Here is a 25,035-nt window from a genome sequence, read left to right as displayed (position 1 = left end):
GGGAGGTGCCGACCCGGGCCGGCAGGTGAGGCGCGGGCAGGAGTGTTGGGGGAAGTGGCTGCGCTGGGCGCTCCAGGCTCTGCTGGGCTGGGACACACCGGCGCGGTTCCCGCTGAGTTTTTTGATGGGGGCGTCGGAGTCTGGGATGGGTAGTCTTCACCGTGCTTGGGGGAAGGCTGAGGCAGTTGAGGTTGGCAAAGGAAAGTCGTGGAGGAGATGGGATCAAGGACTCCTGGGTCCGGGCGCTGGCCGCATGCTTCCCTTCCTCCGCTGGATGCCAGTTCCAGGCTTGCCCGGAGGAGGAGGAAAGGCACGCCTGGGGAGGGGCTGGCCTAAGGGGTTTGCGGCGGGGTTGTGGGGTGACCCTCTCGAGTCCCTGAGTTTGGTGTACAGTGTAATCGTAATTAGGGGCGAGGGAGGCAACCTGGGCAGAGGGAAGGATACACTCAATCTGCGGGAGCGGCCCTCCTCCCTTCGTCTAAACCTGAGGAATGGAAGGGGGGGTGTTCGCACCCGCTGCCCCAAGGCGTGCTGCAGAGGGTCAGGTTCTGGGGCCTGACTATAAAGCTAGAGGTGAAATTCTCACCCTCCCAGAGTGCCTATGTGAGCTGGAGGAACCTGGTGGGGGGGGTCTTACGGTTGGGGTGGATTTGGGAGTCCTCTGTAGTCTTTAGGGAGAATGGGGACTGGGGAAGGGAAAAGAAAGCAGCAGGCGCTGAACCTACAGGTACAGGCCCTGCAGAGTCTCCTCTACATCTGGAAAGGACCGGAATTGAGGCATTGAGGCCCATGTCCCAGTATGGTGGGCGGCGCTGGCACTGTTGGGGCCCTGCCTGGGCAGTGCCTTTTGCTATGAACTTTCTAAAGTCGTTTTGAATAGCTAGGAGCCTCCCTTTGCCAAGGAGGGCAGGGGCAGATGAGCCCAGGGGACTGGATGGACAGGAGGTGGCCACGAAGAGGGTTTGGCAAAGCAGTGGGCAGAGCCATCCTTAGGGCCGGGCCTTGGCCTGCTCCAGACTCTGGATTTGGGATGAAGGATCAGGCTTTGTGAAGGACTTGAGGTCTGGGTGGCACTGGGCCTTAGACTGCCAAGCTGAATGGGACATGGCTCTGGCCATGGGAGCCAGTGGTGCTTGGAGCACCAGATCTGTGAGAGAGAGAGCAAACGAAACAGGACTCAGGGGGAGGAGGAGGTCAGAGGCTCAAAACTTAAGAGCTTGACTCTGGGGGAGAGGGAGGTGGTTGTAGTGATGGTTGGAGGACCATATAGAGAAGTTCTGTGGTTTGGAACAGTGCCCTCCCCTGTTCCCTGCTATACTAGTCTGGCATGGGTTGCCAAGAGTGTTGGGAGCCTGGTGAATTCTCCAGGAAGGGCAGTACTTGGAGTGCAACCCAGGGCGGAATAGTTGCAGTTGGTTGGAGAATTACAGAGCTCTGTAGCTATCCCCAGGGGAGCCAGAGTGTTCTTGGGAGGGTCATGGGTTCTCTTGGACCCCCTTCCTCTGTGGGTGAGCCAGATGCTAGGATGTGCTTCCAGGGGGCTGGGAGCGTGGCCAAAAATAGGTCCTTAGGGGACAGAGGTCTGAGGCAGTGGTAGTCTAGGGTGTTTGTGTGTGTGTATGTGTGTGTGTTTCTGGGGTGGGGGTCGGGTGAAGGGGGGGGTATTAAGAATAAGGCAGAATAAGACTGGCGAATGGGAGATAGCTGAAGCAAAATGTCATTGAGTTGAAGGGGTGGGGGTTGGTGGTGATTGGAAACCTGGGCTCTGTCACTAGCAGCTCTGGAAACTGAGAGCTGAGGACACAAGCACTGATAAAACCAGGCATCTGACTGGTGGGAGAAATGAATGTTCTTGCTCATGACTTTTTCATTTTTGTATTTCTTGGACACTGGCAGAGGTTTGGGTTCAAGTGTTATGGTGGGGGGAGAACTGTGTTTATCAAGTATGACCTTCATGACAGATGTTGTTAGTCTTTCCTGAAGACCATTTTTATTCCCCATTTTGTAGATGAAGAAATTGACACAGGGAGGTTAAATAACCTGTTCAAAGCTGGGCAGCTAGCAAATAATCATGCTAAGGTTTGAAGCCTGATCTTACACCAAAGATCATGCTTCTTGTGAAGTATTTTGAAGAGCCAAACTTTCTTTGGTGTTTTTCAAATACGAGGCTGACCAAAAGTCTTATATTCCAGATGGTGATGTTAAGAGGTTGAAGGGCATGCTGTTCTGTAGGTTATAACAGAAGGAATGTGGGCGCCCCATGAATGGGGGCTTGGGGGCACACAGAGACATCCCCATCCTGCCTTCTGCTATGTGCGTCCCTGGATATCAGCTTGAGTGCCACTCATCTGGCTCTGAGCAGCTGGTTATTTAGCCACCTGGGGCAAGTGCTGGATATTTTCCCATCTTGTCCCCTAGTGAGTACAAATGTCAGTGCTGCTAGCTTGGCAGGTTTATGTACAGGAGGCCCCTCAGGGTACCCTGTGGGCATGGAGGAGTATGGCCTTGGTGGGGGCACAGGCATCTGTGGATGATGGTGCTTTCATCTTCATCTCCTCCTGACCTGGCTCAGCCAGGAGATACATTAAAAGTATTGTCATGAAGTCCTCCAGCCCCGTTCAAGATACTTCCTCCAGGAAACCTGGGATCTGGGACTGATTTGGCTACACATGATCTCTGTAACTTGGGTGAGCAATATAAAACTGCCTTGGACCCCAGATTTTGTTTTTGTCCTTTTCCCAGGAGGCCACAAGACCAGCCTCATAATGGGGTTTTGGTGAAGATCAGGTGGAATGAGGCATATGAAAGGACCTTGAAAAGTTTAAACATAGAGAAAACACATGGCAGTGTAATCCACCTATCCATCCATCCATCCATCCACTCAAAGGACATTTATTTAGAGCCTACCCAGTGTTGTAAATATAAGAGTGAGTAAAACCGGGCCAAAATCCTTGCCTTCGTGAAATTAACATTCCAGTTAGAAGAGAAAAGACGATGAACAAATAAGGAAAATATATAGAATGGTCCTTGCTGATAAGAGCTGTGGAGAAAAAGAAAGTGTAAAGCTAGGAAGAGAGATAGGGAGGCCCAGGAAAGGAGGTTACTATTTTAATAGGGTGGTCAGGGAAAACTTTGCCGATAAGGGGACATTTGGGCTGTGATCTGGAGGAGCTCTGTTCAGAGAGAACAGCAGACATTGGGTCTGGCTGTTCTTGGCTGACCTGTGCTAGAGATGGTGGAAAACAGCGAGAGGCTCATGACTGGGGTGCAGTGAAGAAGGTGAAGAACTTTAGCAATATTAGCTAAAGTTAGCAATATTAGCCATTGTTTCACATTAGCTGCTCTATGCCAATGCCCTTGTACTTGCTCTTTCTCTCACTTTTCAACATATGTTTATTGAGTCCCCACTGAGCCAGACCCAGTACTTGGCACTGGGAATAAAGTGCTGAACAAAGTAGGTATAATCCTGCCCTCATAAAGCTTATAGCCAGAGGGGTAGAGGCACACATTAAACAAAGAATGACTTAATTATAATTGCCATAAGTCCTATGGAGGAACTGTACAAATGGTAAATGGGACCAAACTTGGTCTGGGTTGGGAGCTGGGAAATCTTCCCTGAAGAATTTACATTTGAACTGTGACCTGAGGGAGAAGTTGAATTTAGCTTGGTAAAATGTACATTGTGGGGCGGCACCTGTGGCTCAAAGGAGTAGGGCGCCAGCCCCATATGCTGGAGGTGGCGGGTTCAAACCCAGCCCCAGCCAAAAACTGCAAAAAAATAAAAAAAATGTACATTATGTGTGAGTGTGATGAGGAAGGATGTGGAAAGAAACTCTCTTTTGTACAGAGGTCACTGATTGGCAGCTCACAGACAGAATTCATTCCATAGACGTGATTTATTTGGCTTGCAGTGTTGAAAAATGTGAATTAGTTGCCAACATTTAAAAATTGAGAGATGTTGCATTAAAATCCAGTTTTCCTTCAGCATCTGTTGAAAAAATCTGAAGATCAGGCCCCAGTGGGACCCACGGGCATCATTTTACTGGTGCTAGGCGGAGCCTGCCCAGTGCTCTGGGTGTGAAGTCTTAGTTCTCCTGAACCACAAGCTGCTTCATTCATTGACATAGTCACTCCACTTTGTGACCACCAAGAAATAAGTGCTTCTTAGGGAAGAGGTGAATTTTCAAGTGTATTGGCTTTGGGTCAGACAGATATGGGGTAGAATCTTGGTTTTCACACTGAGGTGGGTGCTAGATCTTGGACAAGTTTTTTCACCTCCCTGTGTACTGGTTCCTTCACCTGTTGAATGGAGATGCATTGCCTACCTCCAAGTAACTTTATGAGGATGACGTGTATGAAGCCTACTTTGGCTGTGGAAGTGCTCAGGTAATGAGCTACTTTCACTGGCAGTGGTGGAAGTGGTGGCATTGGCTATGATGCTGATAATAAATAGCATCTCATTTCTTTTCTCTATGCAGCATGTCGTGGTTTAGTGGCCTCCTGGTCCCCAAAGTGGATGAACGGAAAACGGCCTGGGGTGAACGCAATGGGCAGAAGCGCCCGCGGCGCCGTGGGACTCGGGCTGGTGGCTTCTGCACACCGCGGTATATGAGCTGCCTCCGGGATGCCGAGCCGCCCAGCCCCACCCCTACGGCCCCCGCTCGGTGCCCCTGGCAGGATGAAGCCTTCATTCGGAGGGGCGGCCCAGGCAAGGGCATGGATCTGGGGTTGCGGGCAGTGGCCCTGGGCTTTGAGGACACTGAGGTGACGACGGTAGTAGGGACTGCTGAGGTGGCACCCGACAATGTGCCCAGGTGTGGCCGATCTTGCTGGCGCCGCTTGGTGCAGGTATTCCGGTCAAAGCAGTTCCGCTCAGCCAAGCTGGAGCGCCTGTACCAGCGGTACTTCTTCCAGATGAACCAGAGCAGCCTGACGCTGCTGATGGCGGTGCTGGTGCTGCTCACCGCCGTGCTGCTGGCTTTCCACGCTGCGCCGGCCCGCCCACAGCCTGCCTACGTGGCCCTGCTAGCTTGTGCCGCGGCCCTCTTTGTGGCACTCATGGTGGTGTGTAACCGACATAGCTTCCGCCAGGACTCCATGTGGGTGGTGAGCTACGTGGTGCTGGGCATCCTGGCAGCTGTACAGATCGGGGGCGCCCTGGCGGCTGACCCGCACAGTCCTTCTGCAGGCCTCTGGTGCCCTGTGTTTTTCGTCTACATCACCTACACGCTCCTCCCCATCCGCATGCGGGCTGCAGTCCTCAGCGGGCTGGGCCTCTCCATCCTGCATTTGATCTTGGCCTGGCAACTGAACCGTGGTGATACCTTCCTCTGGAAGCAGGTGGGTGGAGGGGGAGGTAGGGGTGGAGGACACCAGGCTGAGACTGAGAAGGGGCTTAGACATTAGACTCTGGGTGCTGGGATGTAAGGCTACACCTGCCTGGAGGAACAAGAGATGGCAGGCCAGGTTTCAGGGGCCTTCTCCATTTAGGACCTGGAGCAGAGGGCACTGCTGACAAGAGGGACTGCTCCAGGACCCAAACCTGCACACTATCACTTTGGGGCACAGTCTCCAGCTCTTTTTTTTTTTTTTTTTTATTGAATGGTAACTGTGTACATTGATGCACTTTGGGGGTACAGTGTGGTGTTTTCATACACAATCCAAGACACTTCCATCAAACTGGTTAACATAGCCTTCATGTAACTTTCTTAGTTATTATGTCAAAACATTCATATTCTACTCATAGAAAGATTCACTTGTACCCTTGCAAGATGAACCACAGAAGTGAACCCTCGAATCCCTCTCCCTCCCCCCTCTCCCCCCTCCTTCAGTCTCCAGCTCTTTGGCCTGAGCTTGCAGTCTGTAGAGGGCTGGAGAGTTGTGGTGTTTACCCCAGGGTTAGGGTGGGGCAGAGAAGCAGTATAGGCTATGTCCAGTCCTGGGCACCTCTGTGCCTAAGGTGACACCCAAGACCTAGGCCCTAGTATCATCCCTGAAGAGTAGCTCTAGATGATGATCTGGGGGGATGGAGCAGGTTTTGGTTGGAGTCAGCAAGGGAGGACTCCATCTCTTCTGGACCAAGGTCATTTCTGAGAGGACAGGGAAGGAGAAGAGCTGGGGCTGGCTCTTCTCTTGGGCTGGGAGTGGTTTGAATGAGGTTGGCCTATGGGAGAGAAGAGTATTAGCATGCCTTCCCCATTCTAGGCACCAGGGCCCTAGCAGCTTTGCCTTGGGGTTGTCTGCCCATACCAGCTGCTGCCTCTGGGTTCTGAGTGTGTGAGGTGGGGCCAACGGTGAGGGTGGAGTGAGAAATAAGGGCATGGCTGCAGGTAGTCCTGGCTGTCTAATGGGCTGCATTCTTATCTGTGGGATCTTTGACAACTAGCTTTGCCTTTCCCAGCCTTAGTTACCCAGTCTGTAAATCGGATAAAAATACTATCTACCTTATGATGTTGCTGTGAGGGCTCCACCCTTTCCCAGAATGGCATAGAATCCAACAGGGCGGTGTTCTCATCTGGGGTGGGGAGTGCTATAGGGCATGGTACCCAGTGGAGGGCTTCTGAGAGGTCCCTTTCAGAGAGACATGAGTTGATGTGGTCTGCCATCTCGTGTCCTCTCCCTGACCAGGGAGCTGAGACCAGGATGCCTTCCTGGGCTGGTCCCACAGGTGCAGCAGTCAGCACACCTCAGGTCTCACAGTCAGTACACCTCATGAGTCCTCCATTGGCATCCTTCTCTGGAGAGTGCTGTCTTGTCTTGCTCAAGGTTTGAGGGACTAGCTTTTGCCTTGCCAAGGGCTTGTGGCCTGTAGCCCACTCTATCCCCAACCATGGAGAGGAAGTTGCCTGGGGCTCCCAGGATGAAAAGCTGGGTGCTCTGGCATGATGCCCTTCCCCGCCCAGCCTGAGGTCTGGAACACAGCGTACCTTTTTAAAAGTAACTTTATAGCCTATTTGTTTGTGGAGCACGTGCCCACAAGGCACTGTCAGGCCTCTTAAAGGGCCAGGTCCTTCTGCCCTTGCTAGCCCACAAGCTGCTTTTCCAGGTTGGCTGTCAGGTTGAACTTTGGGGCTGGACTGTCCTGGGGGAGAAGGAGCTCAAGGGTAGTGCCTCCCCTTTCCCTTCCTGTCTAGCTGGCTAGGGGTAAGTGAGCATCTCTTCCCTGCCCTCAGCTGGCACAGTGCCCAGAGCCAAGCCCAGTGCCTGATTTGGTGTGCACAACCCCAGGGAGTGCCAGCCTCCTGCCTCCTGCCTCCCGCCTCCCGAATGCTGCCTGGCTACAGCCTCACCCATTGGGTCTTTGAAGACACATTCTTGGGGTGGTGGAGAAAGTTACTGCTGCCACTGTTCCACTATTACAGGCCAAGGCTGTGCTTGCGGGTATCTGAATGGGGTGGGGGCTTGTGGCCTCCTTTGCAGCATCCTTGGGCAGGCCCTTCACAGATCAGCCCTGCCCATGCTCATAGGAAGGAGTCTTCATCGTCCACCAGCCCACTCATTCAGACACGCCAAGCAGTGTCACCTGGTGACCCCAGCCCAGCTTGGTGTCTCCTATGGTCCCCTGGCATCCATTTTTTCTCACAGATAGGGATGTGTGTACACAAAGTTATTTCAGTCTTTCATCCCCCTTCCCCTTCCCTCCACCGTGACTCACATTTTCCTCTTGGGCTCCTGGGGCCAGGAAGGGAAGTTGCCTGGTTTGCCCCCCTTCCCCTCTCCCCCACTGGGGGCTATTCTTAGAAACCCCCAAGGGAGATAGTGTGCCCCCCTCTTCACCCTTGCTATTGGGAGGGGAAGCTCAGCCTAGTCAGTCCTGGGGCTGTGAACTGGACTGGGAAGGGAAGCTGAGAGGCCCATCCTAGAGGGTCACAGCTGGACATGGCTAGGGGTTAGCCAGACTACCCCTCAATTTTACCCAAGAGGAAACTGAGGTTCCAAAGATTAAATAACCTGCCTAAGTTTGCAGAACTAGTTCTGGTTCAGGGCAGAGCCCAGAACCTCTGGCTTCCTTTTTTCCCAAACAAGAGCTGCCCCATCTAACTTTGGGGTAGAGCTGCAAGGGTCAGGTTAACTCCTGAATTTCCAGAAACACTGAGGCTAGCTTCCTTTAGACTTGCTTTCTGGCCAATATTGGTGATGGTTAAGGGCTGAACACCCCTAGTGTGATGGGGCCAAGGGATGGGGGAATTATTCCTTCGGAGTGGCCAGATATGGTGGACCCTACCGCCAGTTGGGGGGAGTGTCTTTGCATCAGTAGCATTGATGACTTTCTAGCCTAGGCTGGAGACTGGGCCTCAAGAGCTTATCAGTGGGGTGAGTTGCAGTCTTGGAAAACTGTAATACACCAGACAGCAGGGTTAGGACACAGGCTTTGGAGTCTGATTGTACTGGACTCAAGTCTCTCGCCAGCCACTACCAGCTCTGTGATCTTGGGCAGGTTATTTAGTTTCTCTCTGCCTGAGTCTCTCATCTTTAAAATGGAATGTTGTTACTTAATTCATAAAGTTGTAAGAAATAAAAAATATATTAAGCTGGCTTGGCAGGGTGGCTCACACCTGTAATCCTAGCACTCTGGGAGGCTGAGGCAGGTGGACTGCCTGAGCTCAGGAGTTGGAGACCAGCCTGAGCAAGAGTGAGACCCTGTCTCTACTAAAAATAGAAAAACTAGCCAGGCATTGTGGTGGGCGCCTGTAGTCCCAGCTACTCAGGAGGCTGAGGAGCTACTCATGGCACTGTACCCAGAGTGACAGTGAGATTCTGTCTCCAAAAGAAAGGAAAAGGAAGGAAGGGGAGGGGAGGGAAGGAGAGGAGAGAAAGCAGAGGAGAGGAGAGGAGATATTAGACAATATATAGAAGGCACCCACAGAATCTGGCACATGTAGGCAGCCAATAACAAACTGGCTACAGTAACAATAATAATAGTAGTTGTTAAGTTAGATCAGGGAAGGAATTTTGAAATCTTAACCCCTTTCTTTGGATTATAGATGGGCAAACATAGGCCCAGAGAGATCAGGTGACTTCTCTTGGGTCATTCACGGGAGGATATAGAGCTCAGGTGCTGTCCATAAGGAGAACCACATGCAGAGGGAGTAACATTTGTCTTTTGTTTGGGTTGTTTGTGGGGCAGGAGATCATAGGATGCTGGAGCTTGGCCCCATGACCTGCCTGGCCCTAGCTAATGCTCTGCTTTCAGAAGGTGTGAAAAAATTGCATTGCTATTCATGGCATGATCCAGGCAGAGGGCTGGGTAACAGAGTCCTGTGGGTAACATTGTGGGGCAAGGAGAGCTTGGAGGGACATTCAGGGTATAGGACTCTGGGTTCCTTCCCAAAGGCACACATCCACAGAGAGCATAGCGAGTTATATGCATGTATGTGTATGTGTGTGCACGTGTGGTGGTCACCTGTATCCTTTGCCATATTCCTGCAGCTTGGCGCCAATGTGCTGCTGTTCCTGTGCACCAATATCATTGGCATCTGCACACACTACCCCGCTGAGGTGTCTCAGCGCCAGGCCTTTCAGGAGACCCGTGGTTACATCCAGGCACGGCTGCACTTGCAGCATGAGAATCGGCAGCAGGTGGGATTTGCTTTCCCTGACCAGGCCTTCCCCTACCTTACCCATAACTGACTTATAAGTTGGGTCTGCAGCTTTGTCCAACTTCATGGAACACAATGTAAATGGTTCCCACTGGATTGTGCATCACAGCTGGGGTTCTGTCCTGTCCAAGGAGGGGGAGGGGTGGGAGTAGACAATCTGGGAGGCTCAGTGAGGGGTGATCAGGGAGGGCTGGGAGGTATAACTATGGAGGGCTTTGATGGAGGAGGGTCAGAACACAATCCAGAAGGAAAGCTCAGGTCTCCACAGAAGTCCACGTGGGCTTTGGTGATGTGAAGGGACCAGGAGGATTGAAATTTAAAGCCAAGAGGATAGTGATGCCCTGCTGGAACCCTGGTCTAGGAGCGGCTGCTGCTGTCGGTGTTGCCCCAGCATGTTGCCATGGAGATGAAAGAGGCCATCAACACAAAAAAAGAAGACATGATGTTCCATAAGATCTACATCCAGAAGCATGACAATGTCAGGTAGGGTGGGAGAAAGAGCCAAGAGGGGTGGGGATCTGTGAATCTTTGAGGGCTATGTGCTCATCTACCCTTTGTTGTCATCTTCAGCATCCTGTTTGCGGACATTGAAGGCTTCACCAGCCTGGCATCCCAGTGCACTGCACAGGAGCTTGTCATGACCCTGAATGAGCTCTTTGCCCGGTTTGACAAGCTGGCTGCGGTGAGAGTGCTGGGGTTTGGGGGCAGTGCTGACCGTGGTAAGAGCATAGCTTTACTGGCAACAGCTAGGGGTGTGGGGCAGATGGAGGCTGCAGTGAGGGTGGTAAGCTAGGTAGGCTGGGTAGGCACGAGAATAAAGGTGACTTTTCCCTCCAACTGTTTTCCCTTCAGGAAAATCACTGCTTGAGGATCAAGATCTTAGGGGACTGTTATTACTGTGTGTCAGGGCTGCCAGAGGCCCGGGCTGACCATGCCCACTGCTGTGTGGAGATGGGGGTGGACATGATCGAGGCCATCTCGTAAGCAGTGCCCTAATCCCAGCATTCCTGGAATTGTGGGTTTCCCAGACCGTTCCTACTATTTGATGTATCTTCAGGAATTTTCCTCTATTTTGGCTGTTTCTCTGTCTTTGAGATCTGTCTGTCACTGGGGAGGGAATGGATCTTTCTCTAGCCTGAGCAAAGACTCTTATGCGCTCTTAAGACTCCAGCCAGCCTAGTGGGGTAGGGGGAGCTGTGCTGGTCGGGGTTGGGGCTAAAGAAAACACCAGCCATGCAGGTTGGAGGCAGAGCAGTAATTTCTCCTCCTAGCTCAGTTCCACAAGATGCTGCTGGGCCCCTGCTGACAAACACAGTCCTCAGACATTTGTCCTGGAGCCCCATTCAGCCTCTGCCCATGTCCATCTAAGGCTGTGCTCTCACCTCCTGCATCTGGGTCTGTCCTTGCCCACTGGGTGCCAATGGGAGCAAAGGGCCTAGGATCTGGGCTCGGGGAGGGGAAGAATGCCAGGAGCTGATCTGGAGCTGCATCCTCCCAGGCTGGTACGTGAGGTGACAGGTGTGAATGTGAACATGCGCGTGGGCATCCACAGCGGGCGTGTACACTGCGGCGTCCTTGGCCTGCGGAAATGGCAGTTCGATGTGTGGTCCAATGATGTGACCCTGGCCAACCACATGGAGGCAGGGGGCCGGGCTGGGTGAGTGGAGGAGCCACATACTGGGGGATGGGAGCGAGGTAGAAGAGCCAGGGTCTGACTCTCTGGCCCCACACAGCCGCATCCACATCACCCGGGCCACACTGCAGTACCTGAACGGGGACTATGAGGTGGAGCCAGGCCATGGCGGTGAGCGCAACGCATACCTCAAGGAGCAGCACATCGAGACCTTCCTCATCCTGGGTGCCAGCCAGAAACGGGTCAGGGCCCAGGGGAGGGGCGGTTAGGGAGAGGGACAAAAGGGAGGAAGAGGCAGTGGCCTCGGGGCCCCTCCTCTGAGCCTATATCTGTGTTGCCCACACAGAAAGAAGAGAAGGCCATGCTGGCCAAGCTGCAGCGGACACGGGCCAACTCCATGGAAGGGCTGATGCCACGCTGGGTGCCTGACCGTGCCTTCTCCCGGACCAAGGACTCCAAGGCTTTCCGCCAGATGGTGAGGGGCCTGGAGCCTAATTTTCTTGTCTCCCTGACACACTGTCTCTTTCCTTCCTTGTTGTGGCTGCCATTTCCATGTATACTTTCTCATGTGCGGGTAGGAGGGACAGTCTTATCCCAGGGGTCCCAAATCCCTCAAAGTATATGGAGGAGACACTCTCAGCATAGTGTTGGGGTAGGTGAGGGATTGCAGAGGTGAAGGCTGTGGGCCCTCTGCCCCACTCACATGCTGTCCCTTTCTCCAGGGCATCGATGATTCCAGCAAAGACAAGTAAGTCATTTTACTGAGGATGGGACAAAGGGGCGGGGGGTACTAGCACCCTGGGATAGGGCTGCTAGGAGCCGAGGCCCCCTCTTGCCTGGAACTGAGATGTATTGTGTGGGAGCATGAGCTGCACCGCTGGCTCTCCCTCCCTCCTTTGGGTGTTGCCCACGCTCTTCCTTCCTCATTGCTTCTCACGTGCCATGCTCATGCACCTGTTGAAGCCATGTTCCCTGCCCTCAGCCGGGGTGCCCAGGATGCTCTGAACCCCGAGGATGAGGTGGATGAGTTCCTGGGTCGTGCCATTGATGCCCGTAGCATCGATCAGCTGCGCAAGGACCATGTGCGCCGGTTCCTGCTCACTTTCCAGAGAGAAGATTTAGAGAAGAAGGTTTGGGGATTACAAGGGCAGAAAGATGGGCTGGAGGGAGGCAGGGAAGGCTGAACACAGGTGATGGAGCAGATGTTTCTGAGCAATAAGGAGGATCACAGAGCAGCCTGAGGATTCACATCATTTGGGCCAATTGCTTCTCCCCATTGAGGACCCTGGCAGTGCCCTGCCTTTGCTGTCCCTGTGTCCCCTGGGGCAAGACCCAGCACCCAGCTCAGCCTCCTCTCCCTCAGTATTCACAGAAGGTGGATCCCCGCTTCGGAGCCTATGTCGCCTGTGCCCTGTTGGTCTTCTGTTTCATCTGCTTCATCCAGCTCCTCATCTTCCCACAGTGAGACCCCTGCCCTTTCCCACTCAGCTCCTCTCTTTTAACACCCGTGCAAGCCCACAGTCTCAGAAGCCTACAGCCCTGCCTGTTCCGGGGGGTGGGATAAAGATGCTCATATCTTCCGGATTTAAATGTTTTCCCTGGCCCTGTTCTGTTCTAGCTCCACCCTGATGCTTGGGATCTATGCTGGCATCTTCCTGCTGTTGCTCGTCACTGTGCTGACCTGTGCCGTGTACTCCTGTGGTTCTGTATGTAGAGGCACTTTGGGGCTTTAGGGGGGAGGCAACCTGGGCTAGGGGCGGGGAGGGGTCCCGTGGGGAGAGGGAGGAGAAGGGCCCCGTTCCTGGCTGGCCTTCCTCCTTGGTTGACACAACCTCCAACTCTTGTCTCTTGCTGCCTGCAGCTGTTTCCTAAGGCCCTACAACGTCTGTCCCGCAGCATCGTGCGCTCGCGGGCACATAGCACCGCAGTTGGCATTTTTTCAGTCCTGCTAGTGTTCACCTCTGCCATCGCCAACATGGTAAGGGGCTGGTGGGAATTCTCCCACCCCTTCTCTGTGCCACACGCTGCTCTGGGCACTGGGGGTGCAAAAGGGAATAAGATACATTTTTGCCCTCAGGGAGCACCCCGCAGAGAAGAGGGAGGTTAATTTGTTCTCCCTCCTCCTTATTTTACCTACCTCTGTCATCCCTGGTGAGAACTTTGACCCCTAGGGTATAAGGTATCTGGGCATGGCTCTGGTAACCCTTCCCCTCCTGGTTACTCTGATACACCTGTTGACTTTTGCAGTACACCTGTAACCACACCCCCATACGGACCTGTGCAGCACGGATGCTGAATTTAACACCTGATGACATCACTGCCTGCCATTTGCAGCAGCTCAATTACTCTCTGGGCCTGGATGCTCCCCTGTGTGAGGGCACCGCACCCACCTGCAGCTTCCCTGAGGTGTCCGAGCAGTGTTCAGGCAGGGGCGGGTATCCTGGCACAGATATTAGCCCTCCTGTGCCAGGTCCTGGGGACCCAGGAACTCACTAGAGTCCCCAACTCTAGGAGCAATTAGGGACCCTGGTGTGGCATAGAGGCTGGTATGGAGGGTGAAAGATTTGGGGGTTTGAGGGTTATGGAGGGGAGGCTAGGTCAGACAGGGGAGTGCAGGGCTCTACCTGCTGGGGTGCTGTGGCCTCTGCCTCCACAACACTGCCTCTGTCATCCTCCACCCCTCCCACAGTACTTTGTCGGGAACACGCTGCTGAGTCTCTTGGCCTGCTCTGTCTTCCTGCACATCAGCAGCATCGGCAAGTTGGCCATGATCTTTGTCTTGGGGCTCATCTATTTGGTGCTGCTTCTGCTGGGGCCCCCAGCCACTGTCTTTGACAACTACGACCTACTGCTTGGCGTCCATGGCTTGTGAGTTTATTCTCAGGTCCTTTAATAACCCTGGGAGCCTCTCTGGTGCCTGGGCCCCCAACACCACAGCTCACCTGTGGGGGGAAAGGAGGAGATGGACAAACTAGCAGCATATGACCCCAAATAGTTTCCCCAAGGAAGCCCCAGTGCTGGGAAACCCCTGTCTTTAGGCAAGACATTAAAAAAAAATTTCCCTCTTGCATTTACATGGTGCTTTCATAGTCACTGTCTTAACCACCTGTAGATCATACAGCTTGGTGCTAGAGCTCTGGCTAGGAACCAGACAGAACTTCTGACTCCTGCTTGAGGGACACCACACCAGTTTTTCCCCTGCAAAACCCTTTGTGATATGTGGCCATAGCTTCTTGTGGTAACCTCAGGAATCTTCTGGGTTTGAAGGCCTGCTCTGCTGCTTGTTAGATGTGTGACCTTAGACTGGTGAGATAACTTCTCTGAGCCTCAATTGCCTCACCTGTAATGTGGTAATACCATTTAAATCACAGGGTAGGTGTGAAGATTATACTAAGTAACATTTATTGAGGGCTTACTGTATGCCAGGCACCATGCTAAGCCTTTTACATGTGTTATTTAGGTCTGATTCCTGTTTTACTGATGGGGAAACTGAGGCTTAGAGAGTTAAGTAACTTGTCTCAGGTCACATAGCTGGTAAGTAGAGGAGCCGCTAGGAGTAGAGGTTTTTTTAACCTCTGCTCTAAACTAGCAGATTAACTTAAGTAAAAGCACTGGCCTAATGCCTGTCTTAGGGTATGTGCTCAGTAAATGCAGTCTCTGTCTCCCCTTCCATGCCCCAACCCAGCAACCCAGGAAACACTGGTGACTTTGTCTCTTATACCTTCCTGCCAGGGCTTCTTCCAATGAGACCTTCAGTGGGCTGGACTGGTAAGTGAGGGCTCTCCAGTAGCAAAAGGGAGGGCTGCCAGATGCCTCCTCAGACAACAAGCATGTCTCTCCTTACCCTCAGCCCAGCTGCAGGGAGGGTGGCACTTAAGTATATGACACCTGTCATTCTGCTGGTGTTTGCGCTGGCGCTGTATCTGCACGCCCAGCAGGTGGAGTCGACTGCCCGCCTGGATTTTCTCTGGAAACTGCAGGTGACAGGGTGGGCCTTTGGGAGAGGTGGGGGAACCCAGGGATAGAACCTGGGCCAAGCCAGAAATGCACATTTTGCTAGCTGGCTAAGGCTCAGGCCGCCCTAAGCCCAGCCTGGTTCCATGCCTTCTCTGTGCCCATCCCTTACCCCTGCCCTATCCTGTACCCGCCCCTTCACTCCTTTGCCTGTTCTTTAGGCCTCATCTGTCCGTGCCTTTCTTCCTCCACGTGGTTCCCTCTGATGCCCACCTCCAAGCCTTGGCACTGCACCCACCCTTTGTGAATGTTGGGCAATGGGTGATGGGTGTGGTGTCTGCAGGCAACAGGGGAGAAGGAGGAGATGGAGGAGCTCCAGGCATACAACCGGAGGCTGCTGCATAACATCCTGCCCAAGGACGTGGCCGCCCACTTCCTGGCCCGGGAGCGCCGCAATGATGAGCTCTACTATCAGTCGTGTGAGTGTGTGGCTGTTATGTTTGCCTCCATTGCCAACTTCTCGGAGTTCTATGTGGAGCTGGAGGCAAACAACGAGGGTGTCGAGTGCCTGCGGCTGCTCAACGAGATCATCGCTGATTTTGATGAGGTACATGTCCAGTTGGCTAGTGCTGGCAGAGAGCAGGGGATTTGGAGACCAGGGGAATAGAGAGAACGCCAGGATTGGAAGGGGCAGGTGGTACAGTGGGGAGAAAGAGAGATTTGATGGGACAGGTCAGAGATGTCAAGGGTAGGGATAAAGGCAAGTAGAGTGGAGGCCGGGACAGGGACCCATGAAGCTATCAGAGGCAGCAATGGGGTCAACTCCAGTAGAGTAGGGCCATCATCATTGGGGAGCAAAAGAGGACATGAGGATGTTTGTGGGGATAGGATAAGTCCTGGGTGGATGTTATTGAAAAAGGCAGTAGTAGTCTGTGGGCAGAGCCTCGTAAGATCAACCAACATCATCTGCTGACTGAAATGTGTCTGGAACATCCAGGTCAGGAATGGACCTTTCATTCACTGTTTAGAAGTGAAGTCACTTGCTCACCCTGGGACTACTGTTTCCCAAAAGGCGAGGGTTGGGGTAATTGATTCTTTTTTTTTTCTGTTTTGAGACAGAATCTCACTTTGTTGCCCTTGGTAGTGTTATGGCATCATAGCTCACAACAACCTCAAACTCTTTTTTTTTTTTTTATGATCTGTTATTTCACTTTTTTTTTAATTAAATGATAACTATGTACATTAATGCAATTCTGGGGTACAGTGTAGTGTTTTCACATACAATTTGAAATATTTTCATCAAACTGGTTAACATAGCTTTCATGTCATTTTCTTAGTTATTGTGTTAAGATGTTCATATTTTACTCTTAGAAAGATTTACTTGTACCCTTATAAGATAAACCATAGAAGTGATCCCTCCAATCACCCTCCCTTCACTCATTCCCCTCACCCCTCTCCCTCACAGCAACTTCAAACTCTTGGGCACAGCAATTAACTTGCCTCAGCCTCCCAAGTAGCTGGGACTATAGGTGCCTGCCACATGCCAGGCTAGTTTTTCTATTTTTAGTAGAGACGGGGTCTCACTCTTGCTCAGGCTGGTCTCAAACTCCTGAGCTCAGGCAATCCACCCACCTTGGCCTCCCAGAGTGCTAGGATTACAAGTATGAGCCATCGCACCTACCTGGCATAGAAGGGGGCTCTTGAAACAGGGAAGTGGGGAAGGGAGCCAAGGCATGGCAAGGAATGAGCCCTGGGGCAGGGCTGCGTCTGGGCTCATCTTGACAGCTGAGTCCCCTTGTGTTTCCAGATTATCAGTGAGGAGCGGTTCCGGCAGCTGGAGAAGATCAAGACGATTGGTAGCACCTACATGGCTGCCTCTGGGCTGAATGCCAGCACCTATGATCAGGTGGGCCGCTCCCACATCACTGCCCTCGCTGACTACGCCATGCGGCTCATGGAGCAGATGAAGCACATCAACGAGCACTCCTTCAACAACTTCCAGATGAAGATTGGTGAGAGAGCCTGGTTGCTTGGCAGGTTTTTCCAGGATGCTCTCAGGGTGAAGCTGAGGGATGGGGTCACAGATTCCCCATCAGGGCTCCTGTGGGGCTTCTTCCTTCCCACCTCCTGTGTCAAGTCCGACACTGAGAGCAGAGATGATTAGGCACTGCCCTGGACATTTTGAGCACACCTTAATCTTCACATTATTATCCCCTTTTACAGATAGATTGATTCTCAAAGAGATTAATAACTCACCCAAGGTCAAACAACTAATAAGTGGCTGAGGTGGGATTTGAAGCCAGGTTTATCTAAACTCCAATACCTGTGTCCTTACTTTTATGGCCAGTCTGGTAAGAGGTACTTCCTCTCAGATGAACTGGTGGATGGGAGTGGTGAATAGCATGGGTTCTGGGGTCAGATAGTCTGGTTTGAATTCTGGATATTCCATTTACTGGCTTATTTAGTAATTCATCTAACTTCTCTAAGCTACAGGTTATCTGTAAAATGGGGATAATAATACCAACCTTTTGGAGGTATTATGAGAATGAAACAATGTTGAAATGCTCACTAGAGGGGTGGTACAGATTACATCTAAAGCATAGGTTTCTTGACAGGAAAACTCCTCAGCTGATGTACCCAGATCTTTACAACCAGGAGAATTGTCCTTTTCCTTCCTTTTTCTCTGGGTCCTCCTAACGGTGCCAGGAAATAGGATGACTCCCTGGATTGACCCTGGAGCATCCACTAGTCTCAGTCTCTTGCTGTTCTCCCCACCTCAGGGCTGAACATGGGCCCAGTTGTGGCAGGCGTCATTGGGGCTCGGAAGCCGCAGTACGACATCTGGGGGAACACAGTGAATGTTTCTAGCCGTATGGACAGTACGGGGGTCCCTGACCGAATCCAGGTAAGGGCGATATGAGCAAGGGCTGGGAGGAGTCTGGTCCAGAGGCTTCTACATATCTCTAGTCTGCTAGGACAGGGGATTGGATGGCAGTGTTCTATGGTTGGTGGGGCAGGGATTGGGGGAGGGGAGCTAGCCTGACCAGTGAACTCTTGGGTCCCGGCAAATGCAGCAGAAGGGACTCCAGGCTAAGCAGGCTCCCTTTCAACTCCTCCCAGGTGACCACGGACCTGTACCAGGTTCTAGCTGCCAAAGGCTACCAGCTGGAGTGTCGAGGGGTGGTCAAGGTGAAGGGCAAGGGGGAGATGACCACCTACTTCCTCAATGGGGGTCCTAGCAGTTAGCAGGGCCCAGCCAAAAATTCAGCTGAAGGGACCAAGGCGGGCATTGAGTGGACTCTGTGCTCCCTGGGTGGAGCTGTGGCAAGGGGCACGGAGCTGCTAGACCCTACTGACTGCAGAAGGGGACACCTCAGCAGACTGTGCTTGGACCATGCTCGTCTGCCCTCAGACTGGTGAATGAGAGGCTACCAAGAGGATTATGCAAGTGACTTTTTTAATTGGAGTAGGGCTGTTCCAACTTTTGGGAACAGGGGAGGCAGCAGCAGCAAAGGCAGGGGAGCCCTCCTGCCTGAGAGATTAAAATGGCAGCTTGCCATGCCTGCCTTTTCCTGCCTATCTGGGCAATAGGTTCAAGGCTAAGCCCTTCCTCTCCCTTTTTTTCCTGGGAATATTTTGTACAAAGATTTGGGGGCAGGCATGAGGAGTGCCTATTCCATGCTTGCCTTTGCTATGCCTGTGCCCCCAGCACTGGTCCTGGGCACCTTCCTGTCCCAGCCAGGTCCCCCTCCTAGGCACAAGGCAGAGGAGGGAGATGCTCTGGGGACCCAGTTCTGCCCATATTTCAGGGGAATGTTTCCATTTGCCAAATCCTAGTCCCACAATCTGTCCCCAAAGGGGAACAAAGGGACTCCTGACAGCTCAGATTTAGCCCCAGTTCCTGCACGCTCCAGGGAACGGGGTGTCTGGCCTTATTGGTACTGTGAAAATGCTCAGCAGAAAGCAAGCATGTGTGTGGGATGTCAGAAGATCAGGAACTGGAAGGTGCCAAGGAGCAGGCTGGCCAGGGCAGAGGTGGTGCCAGACACTGATCTGAGGACCCCTCTAGGGGTCAGGCTCAGGTCTCTCTGCCTCAGCACTCTCTTGCTGTCTGTTGGCAAGGGGGCGTGGAGCATCTCTACCCTTTCTGTTGCCAAATAGAAAAGGATCAGGGCATGGAAGGAGATGACCCTGATCCCAAACCCATCCTCCCAAGTTTCTAGCACTGGGGAGGGCTTGTGTGTTTGTGTACCTCTGTGTGCATGTTGGTCTTTGTGTGTGTATCTGTTTTCCAGGTCTGTGTGTGTCCTCGTGTTCCTGCTCCTCAGCTCTCCACCCTAGGTTGCCTCTCTCCTGTGGGCCTCTTTCTTCTGGGAATAAGACAGGGTTTTCTGTTTCAAGGGATGCAGAGAGATGCCCAGGTAGCACAGAAGTGGGACGGGGTGTGGTAGCAAAAGGAGGATGGCTGGGGAAAGGAGCCCTTTTTGTGCCAAATCCCAAAGTGCCATTTGGGTGCCACATGTGCAGCACAACTATCTCCTTGCCTATGGCAGGGACCCAAGCACCTGCTTGAGCCCCAGTGCTCCATGCACTTGAACTGTATGTATGGGGTTTGGTGGGCAGAGGCTTAGGAATTTCCTGGGTCCCCCAGATAGTATCCTGGGATGTGGTGTGTTTTAGGATTGACATAGTGTTGGATCCCTCTGAGGACCCAGATATTGGTACTAGGGGATGGGACAGGGAAACCTTAAACTTGGCTTTCCCCAGCTTTCAGCCTGAGTCTAACATGTTCCTGGATCCCCAACCCCTGTGAAACCTCCATGGGCTGGGAGAAGGGTTAGGAGGTTGAATTCTAGATTCCCTTCCCATCCTTGCCGCCTTTTTACCCCTTTCCTTGCAACCTCCTTGACTCTGGCCTGAATTAGTTGGTGCCTTGGTTTCTCTGTCTATAACTATTTAAGCCAAAGGCACCAACCTCAATTTTGCTTGAAGATCACTTTGTCTTGGAAGTGACTAGAGAGGCCGAAGAGAAAGAGTCCCCAAGTCACTGGCTTTGGGGAGTGGAAGGGGTGGGCAGTGTGCGTGCCTTTCCACATCCCCTCCGATGCCAGCTCTACAGAGGCCTGGTTTCTGGCTCAGTACTGTCTGCCTTAGGAGTTGTTCATGCATCAGCCAAAAGGGCCACCAGGCACTTTATTAGCCAAGGTAGAAAGGGGAAAAGACCAGTTGGTCCAGACAGAAAGTCCACACCCCTGCCCTGGCCATACTTCCCAAGAGGTAGGGACTGATGGTGCCATGGGGTAGGGGGTAAGTAGACTGAAGTGAGATCTCAGCTTTGGGTGACTCGTCTCTGCTTCTTGCCAGGTGGGGGGCTGTCCACACCCTGGCTCCCCATACCACAGTGCCAGCCATGCCCTTTTCCTGGCTACCATTGCCCCTTTCCTCACCAGTTGGTGGAGGAGTCAGGATGGGAGGCCAAGGGCTTTGGTTTTATAATGTAACCACTGTGGGGGTGGGGGGAGGATGATGTACCATGTATTTCAGTGAAATATTTAATATATTTAAATACCAATAAAATCAAACTCTTTGTAAAATTCCGTTCTCTGCAGCTGTTCTGGGCCCTGGATGGCGTCAGAAGTGACAGAGTCTGATATAGGAGGTAACCTCTTGCTCCAGGGCTCTGTAGGTCTCTCCTCTAGTCAGAGGGCTTCATGTGGCTTTCTTCCTGCCAAGGTGAAGATGCAGTATCTTTAAAGAGAGTGACTACTCTAGGCTTTTCAGTATCATGTGGACCAGTGTCTTCCCAAATTTGTTACCTTGACCTCTGCTACACATGAGGTCAAGACCCCTTGCTGTTGCCTCTCCAGTACTGAGCCATCTCAGCCAACTCACACCAAGGTCTGGCTCCTTCAGGAATCTCTCACACGTCTGCTTCCACAGGAATCTGGGCATTGGAATACCCACCCCTGGCCCCTACCCAGTGCACACAAATGACTTCTAGTCCAGTCTATTTACTTTGCCTCCTTACGCCCTCCTCCCATTAGTCATCCGCCTGATCAAGCACACCTCCCCACGTCCCCTCTCTGAGGTCCTTCCGTAGTTCTTGTCTGTCTGCAACCGTATCCTCCTCAGTACAGACTGAAAGTTCTGTCATTGAGAATAGAGTGATCCATAAACCTGGAAAGGAGAGAGAGGGTCTCAGGCCAGACTAGAGGGGGAGAGATCCTTAAAAATACCCATGAAGGGCTCGGCGCCTGTGGCTCAAGTGGCTAAGTACACTGGAGCTGGCGAGTTCAAATTCAGCCCAGGCTGCCAAATAATAGTGACGGCTGCAACTAAAAAATAGCCGGGCATTGTGGCAGGCACCTGTAGTCCCAGCTACTTGGGAAGGGGAGTCAGGAGAACCCCTTGAGCCCAGGAATTGGAGGTTGCTGTGAGATGTGATGCCATGGCACTCTACCCAGGGGGATAGCTTGAGGCTCCGTCTCAAAAAAAAAAAATAAAAAATAGCTGTGAAGACTACCGCAGGGCAGAAAGGGCAGGGGTGGTAACAAGAAAGCGAAGCTACTGCCAATGACAGTGGCCTGGAGGGGTATAGATGCAGCAACAAAGGGAGAGGGAGCATCCCCATCGCCCCACAGAAATACTTGGCATACCCACAAGGCAAAACACAAAGATGCAGACAAAGCTTTAACTCCTTTGAAAGCCACCACTGCCCAGATTCTGGGGCTGCTTTTTCTGGGAAGACCCATATTGCTCCTTCAATTCCCCAACAGCAGAGATGAAACAGTCTCTGAGGATTGAGGTGAGGAAAGGTAGTCCTTGGTGTTCCCATCCTAACCTCTCCCAACCTCACCTGGTCATTGGGCTTTTTATGAGACAGTGTCGTGGGCTCCGAATCCATGGCATGCTTTCCTCTGGACGAACTCCTAGATCATGGGCCCACCAGAAGCTGAAGTTCTGAGCATCAGTCAAGGGCACTCTGAAGACCTGATTGGGGACTGAATGCATGGGTGGGGGGGAAGGGCAGGTTATTGAATTTCTTCAAGTTCACTGCTCACTTTTCTGCCTCAGGGCAGCAAAAGCCTAGCCCAGTAACTGGGCATGACCAGGTGCTAAGAGGTCCTGGGAATGTGGTCACTATACCCTACTTCGCTTCCGGATTCCAGCATCTCACACCCTTCATGGTCAGATGAATCAGTCTTGGTTCTTCAGCTGCTAGTGAGCCTATCTCCAAAAGAGCCTTCCTCACATGCTAAGGTGGTGGAAAAACAAGTGGTCAACCCACTTGGGAAATGTGTGAGATGGGGTCCACTGATTCATTATTTTTCTTTTTTCTGGGCTTAATCGTCCTCATTCCCTTCCCTCTTTGAAATAATGCCTGCCTTTGCTCACTGCTGGTTATCTTCTGAAACTTAAAAAAGATACCACTGCACATTTACATACGACTGATAGATACCATTAATCAAGTGTCTATCATGTTAATGTTTTTAAAATTTTGAAATAATATCATGGGCAGCGCCTGTGGCTCAAAGGACTAAGGTACCAGCCCCATATACCGGAGGTGGCGGGTTCAAACCCAGCCCCAGCCAAAAAATACTGCAAAAAAAAAAAAAGAAAAGAAAAGAAAAGAAAAAAATAATATCAGACTTACCTATAGTGAAAAATTACTATTATTTGGGTAAATGTAATTCCACCAGCATAAAATTTGTATACTTTTTTTTTTTTTTTTTTTTGAGACAGAGCCTCAAGTTGTCACCTTGGGTAGAGAACCGTGGCATCACAGCTCACAGCAACCTCCAACTCCTGGGCTCAAGCGATTGTCTCGCCTCCGCCTCCCAAGTAGCTGGGACTACAGGCGCCCGCCACAAGGCCCGGCTATTTTTTGGTTACAGCCGTCATTATTGTTTGGCGGGTCCGGGCTGGATTCGAACTCGCCAGCTCAGGTGTATGTGGCTGGCGCCTTAGCCGGTTGAGCCATAGGCGCCAAGCCAAAATTTGTATACTTTTAAAACTTAAAATTATAGTCTCATTACATTCAAAAACACTACATTTTTGAATTAGTTGTTTTCCTACCAATTATAATAAAGTTTTTTCCTCTGATTATTTTATTTTATTTTTGTTGCTCCACAATTTAAAAAAAACTTCAGATTAATATGGGGGTATAAACAATTAGGTTATATTGTTTGCATTTGTTAAGTAACGTCCAAGTTGTAGTTGAGCCCTTCACCCAGGAGGTGTGTCTGTTAAGTGAAAGCACACCGATTCCCCTCCCTAAAAATATAGAGTGCTTCTCGAATTTGCGTGTCATCCTGGTGCAGGGACCATGCTAATCCTCTCTATATCATTGCAATTTTAGTATATATACTAAGTGAGCACTCATTAGTAACAAGTTTGAAAAAAAGTTTTACTATTAGAAATGACTCAGATGCCCCTCTTTTTGCATTTAGCTATTTTGATTTTGGAAAGTATTTTAGTTTTTTAAATTAAGCTTTAATTTTGAGATAATTATAGATTTACATACAGTTATAAGAATTTATGCAAAGAAAACCTGTGTATCCTTTACCTGTTCCCCTGATAGTAACACCTTATAAAACTATAGCATACTATGTAACCAGGTTATCGATATTAACATATTGATAAAGAACAGTTATATCACCACCCAACGGAGTCACTATTTTAGAGGTAAACACACCCCTTTTGGTAATCAATCAATGATCTGCTCTTCATTCCCATAATTTTGTTGTTTTAGCAATGTTACATAAGTGGCATTATACAGTAGTGATTTGAGGGGGGATTGGCTTTTTTTACATAGCATAATTCCCTGGAGATTCCTATAAGTCATTGCATGTATCAGAGTTTGTCCTAGATGCTTTTATAAATGTACATTTTCTCTCTAACTTTCTCAACAGTTGCTAAAGAGTATTCCCATTGCCAGATGTTTAAGAGAGGTTAAGTGGTTAAAGGAACCTGCCCAAGGTCATACAACTTGTTTGCACTTTTGGCTCGGTGCCTGTAGCTCAAGTGGCTAAGGCGCCAGCCACATACACCAGAGCTGGCAGGTTCAAATCCAGCTTGGGCCTGCCAAACGACAATGACAACTGCAACCAAAAAATAGCTGGGTGTAGCAAGTGCCTGTAGTCCCAGCTACTTGAGAGGCTGAGGCAAGAAAATCACTTAAGCCCAGGAGTTGGAGGTTGCTGTGAGCTGTGATGCCATGACACTCTACCCAGGGGGACAGCTTGAGGCTCTGTCTCAAAAAACAAAAACAAAAACAAAAAAATGTGTTTACACTTTAAACTCAGTTCAAATTCCAGAACTGGTGCTTGGTCTGCCATTCCTCACAGGGATAATGCATAATATACAAAGTACTTTCCAAAATTGTTCCATGTTTGGTTTGATCGTCCCAACAATTCTGAAAGAGCAGTAGAGTAGACATTCTCTCTCTTTCTCTTTCTCTTCACCCCAAATGAATGAGGAAGCTGGTTAATAAAGGATAAGTGACTTATCCAAGGTGCGACATCTAAAAAGAGACGGAAACAATCATTTCTGGTTTTACTCAAAGGTCACCTTTGCAGGAGTAGCATTTGCGCAGGTGCACTTTTACAACTGAAAAGTTGGAAAGTTTGCATTTTGTTGTCAATGATGAAGGAGTAGTGAATTCTTGCTTCATTGGTTCCAGTCCTCCCCCATTGCTCTTTGGATGGCAAACTTTTTGATTCTACAATAGCTGATGAGGGAACATGGACTTTGGAGGATAGAAAAATGGTTCGTGGCTCAGCGCCTGTGGCTCAAGCCGCTAAGGCGCCAGCCACATACACCTAAGGTGGCGGGTTCGAATCCCCAGCC

The 25,035-nt window shown here is 51.2% G+C and overlaps 2 protein-coding genes and 1 non-coding gene across 4 annotated transcripts in view; 1 reads left to right on the top strand and 2 right to left on the bottom strand.

Moving 5' to 3' along the window:
* On the top strand, positions 1–20,780 carry ADCY6 (adenylate cyclase 6). Of its 2 annotated transcripts, none has more exons than XM_012807521.2 (22): positions 1–25; positions 4,479–5,340; positions 9,430–9,579; positions 9,961–10,082; positions 10,170–10,281; positions 10,452–10,579; positions 11,098–11,256; positions 11,333–11,474; positions 11,579–11,707; positions 11,955–11,980; positions 12,215–12,362; positions 12,596–12,693; positions 12,851–12,938; positions 13,094–13,210; positions 13,480–13,638; positions 13,922–14,100; positions 14,965–15,000; positions 15,083–15,212; positions 15,530–15,793; positions 16,994–17,198; positions 17,967–18,091; positions 18,307–20,780. In XM_012807521.2, exons 2-22 carry the CDS (start codon positions 4,480–4,482, stop codon positions 18,430–18,432), a joined length of 3,504 nt encoding a protein of 1,167 aa, XP_012662975.1. In that variant the 5' UTR covers positions 1–25; position 4,479; the 3' UTR covers positions 18,433–20,780. The 2 variants fall into 2 exon arrangements, with proteins under 2 accessions (XP_012662975.1, XP_023371154.1); XM_023515386.1 differs by lacking the exon at positions 1–25 and adding an exon at positions 3,983–4,386.
* Positions 20,781–21,314: 534 nt separating this feature from the next.
* Positions 21,315–25,035, bottom strand: part of LOC111726538 (testis-expressed protein 49-like) — a 24,742-nt gene continuing 21,021 nt past the window's right edge. Inside the window, exons 2-3 of the mRNA XM_023515370.1 lie at positions 22,043–22,187; positions 21,315–21,363 (exon numbers count right to left, since the gene is read on the bottom strand). Of these exons, the coding sequence (XP_023371138.1) occupies positions 21,315–21,363; positions 22,043–22,187 (194 nt within the window). The remainder of the gene's footprint in view (positions 21,364–22,042; positions 22,188–25,035) is intronic.
* On the bottom strand, positions 23,463–23,565 carry LOC111726557. The gene has a single exon (XR_002774309.1). It is a non-coding gene; the product is annotated as a U6 spliceosomal RNA (small nuclear RNA).

The sequence above is a fragment of the Otolemur garnettii genome, unplaced genomic scaffold, assembly GCF_000181295.1.
Source record: "Otolemur garnettii isolate 467f Iridium unplaced genomic scaffold, OtoGar3 scaffold00070, whole genome shotgun sequence".
NCBI classification, from domain to species: Eukaryota; Metazoa; Chordata; class Mammalia; order Primates; family Galagidae; genus Otolemur; species Otolemur garnettii.
This window is presented reverse-complemented; position numbering and strand designations above follow the sequence as displayed.

Coding starts and splice junctions, on each gene's coding strand:
- ADCY6 (XM_023515386.1), top strand. CDS start 4,307: ATGGAGATGCATTGCCTACCTCCAAGTAACTTTATGAGGATGACGTGT. Junction 5,341..9,429: donor ATACCTTCCTCTGGAAGCAG/GTGGGTGGAGGG, acceptor ATATTCCTGCAG/CTTGGCGCCAATGTGCTGCT. Junction 14,101..14,964: donor CTGCTTGGCGTCCATGGCTT/GTGAGTTTATTC, acceptor CCTTCCTGCCAG/GGCTTCTTCCAATGAGACCT.